This window comes from Austrofundulus limnaeus, unplaced genomic scaffold, assembly GCF_001266775.1.
Source record: "Austrofundulus limnaeus strain Quisiro unplaced genomic scaffold, Austrofundulus_limnaeus-1.0 Scaffold6, whole genome shotgun sequence".
In the NCBI taxonomy this organism is placed as follows: Eukaryota; Metazoa; Chordata; class Actinopteri; order Cyprinodontiformes; family Rivulidae; genus Austrofundulus; species Austrofundulus limnaeus.
Genome location: NW_013952408.1, coordinates 5157622 through 5167321, shown reverse-complemented (window position 1 = coordinate 5167321; position 9700 = coordinate 5157622). Strand labels below are relative to the sequence as shown.

General features: G+C 41.1%; 1 protein-coding gene across 2 annotated transcripts in view; it reads left to right on the top strand.

Moving 5' to 3' along the window:
• nyap2b (neuronal tyrosine-phosphorylated phosphoinositide-3-kinase adaptor 2b) overlaps positions 1–9700 on the top strand; it is a gene marked incomplete in the record, with an annotated part of 20973 nt that overhangs the window by 9401 nt on the left and 1872 nt on the right. For both annotated transcript variants that reach the window (XM_014031959.1, XM_014031967.1), the window contains 3 exon segments: positions 1262–1578; positions 4870–5946; positions 8341–9579. In XM_014031959.1, coding sequence (XP_013887413.1) covers positions 1262–1578; positions 4870–5946; positions 8341–9579 — 2633 coding nt within the window.

Sequence of the window (9700 nt, the reverse complement as noted above, 5' to 3'; positions counted from 1 at the left end):
CATGAGAATCAGAGCTGCCACACAATAAGTCAACTTCCACTGGTCTAAGTCCACCGGTGATGTGTCCCTTAACCAATCACTGGGCAAATATCCWATAAATAACTCTGTCACCAGTACTTCAGTTACACCTAGCCACCTACACGCACTCATCTCGTGCCATACAGGAGTCAAAACAAATGCACATCTTGGAGATATAGGAATAAGTATTTGTGGATATGTTCCACTGACACCTGACATCAGACATTTCTTTCTATTCCCATACATCAAAACAAACTTAAAACCAAGCCATCAGGTTTAAATGTGCTGCTGCTTGTTTTTATCAATATATTTCTCTGCTTCATCACACTAATATTATGAGTCTGGTTGCTGCTGCCAGCCTTTTCTCATCTCACCTGCATAGTTTTGCAACACAACCTGATGTTGCTGTCATGCACACGAGTGTTAAGATGTGCACATGCTCTTTATTATTGTTGTGATGTGGCAGCTGGTCTTGTGTCTGGTTTCTATGGGTACCCTGTTGCCAGGCAAAGTTAAGCCCCCTGGCCAATGAACCCAACCTACTGAGCACCTTCTGTTCAGCAGCTGCCCAGGAGGGAGTCAGAGTCTGCAAAGTCACAGACTGAGCAATCACACACCCACACCCAGACACACGCACACCTGCAATCATGCCATGAGGTAAAGTCTTATGCAAATTCATTCTCATTTGTTTGAACATTTGAATCTCCCCATCAGTCTGCATTGGGTTTGTCTGATATGATGGCAAGAAGTTAAATAAAACTACAGAGATTGCAAAGTTATCTTGTGTGGAAATTGTTTCTAAAACACATTCAGATTATGAGCACATTTGCATCACATTGCACAGTAACACACACATGCATAAGCAGATGTACAAATTCCTCTAACCCATTAACCCACATATCTTGGTCATCGTCTTTAATAGTTTATTTAGGCCAGTTTATCCCAGATTGATTTGTWGGCAGGGGAGGCCCCCATGGTGTGTGGGCATTCGACCTATTCAGGGTTAAATTTAAATCAATGCTTTGCCCTAAAGGTTTGTGTTGTCAGTGTCATTAACAGGTCTGATAATACAAACTTAACTCTATTTTTTTTTTTCATTTGAACCACTTGTTCAGGATGAACTTAAAACACACAGATAGGATGAACAGCTGAGAAGGATGCTGAGGGATAATTTTCCATTGTAAAATAAAAATCCACAGTTTCTTCCATTTAACCTCTTTTCTCTCTTCTTTTGCTCTTACAGAACAGGTGAGGACATAGCAACAGAAGGCAAGCACTTGCGAATGGGCTCAATAACCATGCCTGACCCCCAGGAATGCATGCCCTTGCCCCACCTGCATGCCATCGCCTGTGGGCAAGGCTTTTCGGTGCGCTCCCAATCCCTCCACTCGGTTGGCGGCGGGAACAGTGGAGGAGGCGGAGACGAGGAAGTGGGAAGCCCAACCTCCAGGAAGCAGCCTCCACCCAAACCCAGGAGGGACCCGGCCACCAAGCTGAGCATGTCGTCGGAGGCGGTGGACCACAGTGTTTCGTCCATCTGCCGTGGAGAGAGATGTGATGGTGAGTGGTGGTGGCACCTCACACCAAACTGCTGCAGCTATATATAGCTGGTCTTTGCTTTTCCCTCTTCAGCACTGTTGCCTTGTCATTATTTAAAAAAGGGGTTTTTAACAATGACAAGCCATCCAGTTATTCACAAAAAATCCCACTGTAGTGAATAGATAGGTGCAAATTAAGATAGGAAACAAGGTACAATGGCTTATAAACAATAACTACACCACACTTTGCATTTCCCAAACTATAATATAAATATAATATATGTTATTATTAGGAGTGCAACAATACAAAAAATTCACTAATCGGTTCAGTTCAATAATTTAGTCAAACGGTTCGATATTTTTCGATACAAAAAAAGAGAAATGTCCATACCCCTTTTAACTTGAAATTCATTTAAATTAATTATAAACATTTGTTTAACATCAAAAGGCCAGTTTTTTAAAGTAAATGTTGCTGAAACACCAAGTTTGTCAATGGGTCTGCACTCGACAGCCGCCTAGGTGGAGTAGTCGAACAGAGATGCTCTGATTCTTCAACACAGAGCATCTTCAGAGGACAAGTTGATAAAATAAATTTTAAAAACGTGAATTGTTCGATACGAGTGTGTACTGAACCTAAAGCACTGTATTGAACAGTTCAATACGGGTACATGTATTGTTGCACCCCTGATTATTATACTACCTACATAGTCTAACACATCGTGGCCAATTAGCCGAATAGTGGGTGATCATACTCTCATCAGGCTTTAACATGCATGTTCAAATAAGCTGGATACTCTGACCTTATATTCTGCAAGGCTCAGAAACTCGGAAGAGAAGAAATACCTTTAGTGGACTTGGTGTGGTAATTGTACTCTGGTTTAGTTCTTTGGAAAACTATATTTGTTCACTAGGGTGACAATGGTGGCTCAGTTGGTAGAGCTGTTGCCTCCCAGCAAGAAGGTTACTGGATCAAATCCCAACCTTGGGACCTTTCTTGGGTAGAGTTTGCATGTTTTTGTGTATGCATGAGTTTCCTCCCACAGAACAAAATCCCCCAAAATGCACGCCAGCCTAGTTGGAAACCATCCTTAGGTGAGAGTATAAATGGTTGTTTGCTTTTCTCTATGTAGCCCTGTGATAGACTTGCAACTTGTCGAGGGTACCCCACCCCTTGCACAGTTACTGTAGACACTAGTGACCCCCATGACCCTGAAAGAAAGAAAGAAAGAAATGGGTGGATAGACATTTATCCCAACTCATACTTGTGGCTGAGCTGGAAGTAACCACATCATGCTATTAGTCCACTGCTTTTTGTCATTTAAATAAATAAATGCCTTTTTGCAGTACTTTATATTTAGTAGCAATGACATGATTCCTATCAGGGTGTGTATTAATCAAAGTCTTTTAAATTAAGATGTCATGATCATTTTAACCATTTAGAAGAAGAAAATGTGATACAACCTGTCCAAACATCACATGCTGAGGATGTCCTAAAAAATCTTTTCAAAACAAATCCAAAAAAAGTTAAAAACAAATCAAAAATATTTGTTTTAAGTGTGATATTTGCAAGCCTAATTGCAAACTTTTATATTATGTGTGGCCTTGGAGGCAGGTGTCAACAAAAAAAAAAAAGGTTGTATGAAGCTTTAACTTCCTTTCAAGTTGTATGTTTTGCTGCCAATGTGATGTTGAGGGAGTCACCGAGCCTGGCTCAGATTGGTGGGGATGTCTGTGTGCACGCAGATCTTCCTGGGCACCACGGCAACCATCCCACAGAAAYAAGACCCCCTGTAGCCCAGCCAATCGCGACGTCGCTCAGCAGCCCGGGCCAATGGGACTTGGAGAGCGTGGAAGTCGGCGCTTTTGCAACCAATCGGAGAGAGAATGTGGGGGTGTTCCTGGCTGAGCATAGGCTTGCGTGTGCTGTAGCTGGTGCCTTGATGGGGAAGGGAGGAGCTTGTCGGAGTAGAATTCATTCAGGAGGAGCGATTGACCTAGATTTGTTTTACCCTGGAGGAGAAGGAGGGGGGAGGGTGTTGCGGGTAAACACAGGCACTGGTTGGGGTTGGGGTGGGGTGGGGGTGGGAGTGTTAGAGGAAGCAATGGAAAAAGGAGAAAAAAACAGGGAGTAAAGGATGTTTGAAGGGGTGGATTCATAGTCAGTGCTGATACTTATCTCATCATTTCCCAAGAAATCCTCCTAGTGTTATGTTGTGCAGCAGTAGAAGAGAAAAAAAAACAATAAATACACTGTGCAGCTTATTGCATTCACATGTACTAATAGGGGCACATTTACACAAAGAAAGAGAGGATGATCTAAAAAATATGGGTATTGCACGGAACCAACAATTCTGTACCTCATATTTGTTGAAGAAAATCCTTTTTTAGCTCTACATTTGTGGGAGTGAACAGAAAGCATTGCAGTTAAAAATAGCCTTGTACCACTGCAGACCAAAATTAGATGTCCAGGTTCTTTTTCTTTTGTATATTAGGTTAAAAATCTAAATCAATAAAATTTACATTGATGGTCTTTTTTTTTTCTTTAAAATTTGAATATGGCTAAAATATGAAAAAAAAACATAATTACATGCAGCATATTTGTCCTAGTTTCAATTTATTAACGTGTAGTGGAGTGCATGCTCCCTTGCATGTGGTGTAGTGATGGTGGTGAGTCATACAGTTATGGGAAGTATGCTTGTCAGGGCCATCTGGCATTTGAATTATTAAGGATGCAAAATCTGCAGTTTTGAAATTTCTCTTATGGTTCACTTCTTCATTACACTTATCTCTCTATTTTTTTTTATCCAAAAGACAGGCAGTGTCTCTCTAAATCTCATTGTGTGAACTAGAAGTAAACTGTGATATGGCCAGTTTCAAAAAGTGGCAACTAAACTAAACTAAACTAACATTTTGCACTGCACTGCACTGTACAGTAGTGTCTAGGAAACTGTGCTAAAGCACTGCTGCACACATCTAAAGGGATTCATTTTGCAATTTTACGTCATCACTATCAAAAAGCAGCTCCGCAGTTTGTGACCCAGATATGATAGTAAAATACAGTTCTCTGCTATACATGTGACCCAGAAACATGCATATGCCTCAGCTTTTCCAACAGATCACATGCAAAGTGTTGCGCTCACACYGTGACCGATAGTTGACCCACTGTGGTGAGAGTAGTTCTGAGTTAATGCCTGTGATTAATTGATTGATGATAATCCACTTCATTAAATAAATGAAAAAAAAMCCTCTGTGAGATTCAGATGATGAAATGTAAACTTGTTTTTCTTTCTTTTTTATTTCTTTTTGTCTTTAGCAGCTCAAGGATGCAACGAGGACTGCAGGAGGATGCCACCCCCTAAACCCAAGAGGAACCCCAACACACAGTTGAGTGTTTCCTTTGACGAGTCCTACATAAAGAGCCATGGAAGCAGTGGGATTTGCAATGCCAAACCACTCCACCTCACCACATCCCCCTGCGAACGTTACCCCTCGCCCCCACAGACTGACGAGAGTCCCGAAGATGACTGTGAAGATGAACCTGTCTACATAGAAATGGGTGGGATCGATATTGGAACCCGAGAACCCTTAAAGAGTGAGGAGGAGGAGCAGTGTGAGTCTGTGTATGAGGAAATGAAGTACCCAGCCCTGGATGATATGGAGTACCGCTCTGATCCTGTGGGGTGCCGCTCGGCATGCCCGACTCCAGCACCCTATGACYCTGAGCCACTCAGTCGCTGTTCCACACCTCGAAACATTCCCCTCTGTGACATTCCTGCACCTTTTCCCAATCTGCTCACTCACCGGCCTCCGCTCTTGGTGTTCCCACCAGCACCAGCCCAGTGTTCACCCAACTCAGATGAGTCCCCCCTCACACCTTTAGACGTGACCAAATTGCCGATGATGGAGAACCAGTCCTACAGCAAATCACCCACCTCTTCGACTGAGCCTCCCTCGTCGGCTCACCTCCGTAGGGAGCTCACTGCCACCCCAACTCTCACAGTCTCAGGCCGCTCCTCTGCACCTCCACTCCCCTGCACGCTCTACAAATCTTCCTCGTCATCCTCCTATCAACGCAGCCACTCTGCATGCCCATCGCCCGTCAGCATGGGACGTTGTCTCACCCCCCTGAGCCTCATGCGCACGCCTCCATTTGACGCTCCCGTGCCATTTCCCGGAGGGCTCCCACGGAGCGCCTCCGCGACTCCTCACGGCAAAGGTTCTCCACCTCAGGACGGCGCTGGGCGACTCCATGGCTCGATGCAGAATGTGTCGACAGGCCGTTCTCGGACACCTACCAGCCCACTTGATGAACTCACAAACCTGTTCACCACAGGCAGAAACATGCTGAAGAAAAACTCCAGTGGCAGAAAGTCCAAAGAGCCAGGAGAGAGTGAGTCACCTTAAACATTTCTCTTTAACTCCATAATGTTTATATGAACAAAAAAGTACAAGCACTTAGGGTACTTGAAAAGCATAAAGAAAGTTTATACAGTATATCTTGCAACTGAATGGCCACTTGCAAACCAGACTTTTAGAACACATGAAATCAGCTGCAAAGATCAGTACAATTGCAAAAGGTAACATGTCAGTGCTTCAGGTATTCAAACACACAATAATTACTGTTTAGTTTCCTACTTGGTTAAATTCTCTTTGAATTGTGAATTTCTAAAATAACATTAACCCTGCCAAATTCTAAAGCTGCAATTTCTGTAAAATGCTATTGGTTTGATCTAGGCCCCGCCAAGCCAAGTCTGATACAGATCGTATGATTTAATCTGAGGAGATTAGGGACTAAAGCGGACAGCAGGTCTCTCAAACCTACTCATGGCATTAGGCCATCAGGCAGGATTAGTTTTAAATATGTAAACATCATATTTAAATACACATATTTATGCCACACTCAAGACTCTGCCAAAATCCATGTTTCTGCAGATGAAAACAAAATCTGCCAATAAGTGCAAARGTTGCTTAGTTTTGAAAAAAGAAAACAAAAAACGTACAAAACAATAACTCACTTATGCATGTTAATATGCTTGTCATCAGCAAATCTTATAAGATGCATCAAGTCAGATGCAAAATAATTGTTTTGGGAATATTTTTAATGAATAAAAAGTTATGTTTAGCATAAATGTTTTATTAATTAGCTTTAATTTTATGACCCTCCTAGCCAGCTAGTAGATAAGTAAGGTTTGAATCAAGGTATGTCATGCATAAAAATAAATACATGAATAATCAATTATTTTGACCTGCAGATAAACTTTAGAGCAAACATACAACTGCAATGTTAGATCCTTTTTGTGAACATGTGCTTCAGAGTGAAAGAAAATATTAACATTCAAACTAAGTTTTTAATTTGTGCTTTCAAAAACTGGATTCACTGAGTGTCATTTTCTTTTACATGAATAATAAATTACAATGGATCCGTTCAGAATCTACTCATCTATCCTCCTTCAGTGCTCTTAGCAACTACAACATAGCAACAGTGGAAGGAAGAAAAATCTCTGTTTCTTATTTGCAGATTTCCTCCCCATGTGTAATGCAGCCAATCACAGCTCAGGACCAGCAGGTCTACAGAGAAGCACTGAGCAGCTGACAGGGAAAGCAATGCTTCTGAACTCAAATCTATTTCGTCCAATCAGCACATAGTTTTCTCACAATAAAGCCAATCAGACCGCTAGTACAGTTCTGCAGATGGGAAGAGTATAAACCAAAAATAATAATAATAATAAAATACAAATTAATAAAATGAAATGTACATCTCTAAACGTTTATATGTACTAAATAAATGCATGTTTTTATTTTGCTTCTTGTTTGTTAAATAACTGTTTTTTATTAAGAGATCTTTAAATGCCTAAATTTTGTATTTTGGTGCCAGGAATTCTTCAAGATTTTTTTATTTTTTTTATCATATTAACAGCCCTTTCTTCTCTAGACCCACCTGAGTATTAAACCGTTTCCATATGTCAGAACACAATGGGTGGGCTGTTTTAACAAGTCTTTTTAAATTCTTCATTTTTACTTCAACACCTGCGCATAAACACAACATGGGCACTAACAAGTGCTAGCATTTTTTTTAGCAGCTGTAATTTGTTTTACTCATCGAGGGTAAAACAAAACTAAGTGTATTTTTGTGTTGTTTTGGCTTTTTCTGGCTTATATTCTGAGGCAATAGCGGCAACAAAAAGAAGCTTGACCTATTTGCCAATTTGTTAATCACCTCATTCTCTTCCATGCGCAAACACACATGCACAACCTTGCATGCACCCATAATAAAATATATTTAATAACACATGGAAGGATGGTAATGATTGTTGCACACAGTATCYATAAAAAATAACTTTAAGATAACTTGTGTTAATTTTTGGTTGTATGATGAAAATATGTTGTTTTATTAACCATTGGCAATATATTTAAAAGCTGATGTCGTGCATTCCATTTACATAAGAGACAAACAATGGATTTTATAAAAATAAAAAAAAAACAATGACAAAGTGAACATGCCATAGTTGCRAAGTCAATATAAATTTTAAACAGATATGTATAAGTATGTACCAGAAAATAATAGACTATCGATGCTTGAGGTCCCATATTATGTTTGAAATCTCTCTAAGAATTTACTGCCACTTCTTACTCAAGTACTGAGTGACACCTAGTGGATCATTGGTGGCACTGCATAACTGTAACGTGCATAAGATTTACAAATACTATTTTTATTTCCACAATGTTCTGACTGATAATTTGCAATTAACCTTTTTTGATGTTGTTATTTTTTTTTCTTTTGCAGCTGAATCCAAAGGAAAGTCTCACAGTGAATCCAAGCGAGAAGGTAAGGAACGCCACGGTCACGGCAAGGAATCCAAACGAGAGTCCAAGGAGCGCCACAGCAAAGAGTCTTCTCATAGAAAGGAAAGAGAAAAAGACAAAGATAGAGGCAGCAACAGTGTAGATCCCCAGCTTCATAGACGCAACAGTAAAGACCGCAACTATATCAGTGCAGATGCACCACCCGTTTTCCGGGAGAGCAAGGATCAGGCATGCAGTGGACATGATCCAATCCCTGTGAGACGAGACTCCAAAGACAGGGGCTCCAGCTCCTTAGAAACTATACCTTTGATTAAAAAAGACTCCAAGGACAGAGGACTCAGTAATGGTGATTTGATGCCAAGAAGAGACAGCAAAGATCGTAGTGCTGGACATGGAATAGAGTCTTCACTGAGGCAGGACAGCAAAGATCAACCACCCGAGCTATTACCAAGACAAGACAGCAAGGAAAGAACAAGGAATGGTATAGACTATAAACATGAAAGCAGGGAGAGACTGCTGGATCAGCCACCTGAGCTCTTACCTCGACAGGATAGTAAAGAGCGAGGCAAAAATGGTATGGACTCGAAACATGAAAGCAGAGACAAGGCACCAGAGCTTTTACCTCGACAAGAGAGCAAAGACAAATCTAGAAATGCACCAGAGTATAAACATGATAGCAAAGACAATCGCCCTGATTTGTTACCCCACCAGGAGAATAAAGATAGAGAAAGAAGTGACACTGAACAAAGATATGAAGGAAGGATTGATCAGCCACCTGAGATTCTGCCTCGACATCAAACTTCCAGAAACAACAAGGAGAGGGCTGAACAAAAGTACAAAGGGAGAGAGCCAAGCTGCCTCAATGGAGATGTTCCTCCCCCTCTTTTACCCAAACAGGAAAGCAAAGATCTGAGCAGAACTGGCCTTGAGGTGAGAAGAGACAGCAAAGACCGAAGTCTTAATGGCTCTGAGCAACATCACTATGATATGAAGAGCACTAAGAGTCCTCCTGCAATGGAGTATAGGTGCGAAAAAGAACGTGAGTACAAATTAGATGGCACACCACGAAGAGATAGCAGAGAAAATCGCAAAATGGACCAAACCAAAGCACAAGAAAAGAATGGTAGCACAAGGTCAGGACAGCACTCATCAACAACTACACCTACTCACCACGGAAGATCATCGGGTAGCCCACCGATGACCACAGAAATGCGAAATGGTAAGAACATTTTTCACTGTAGATTCAAGAGAGAAATAGATCAGCGTCTTTGGTTCTTTCAAATAGAAAAAAAAATAAAATAAAAATATTTTTTATGCTGACAGAAAGGTTAACATATTTC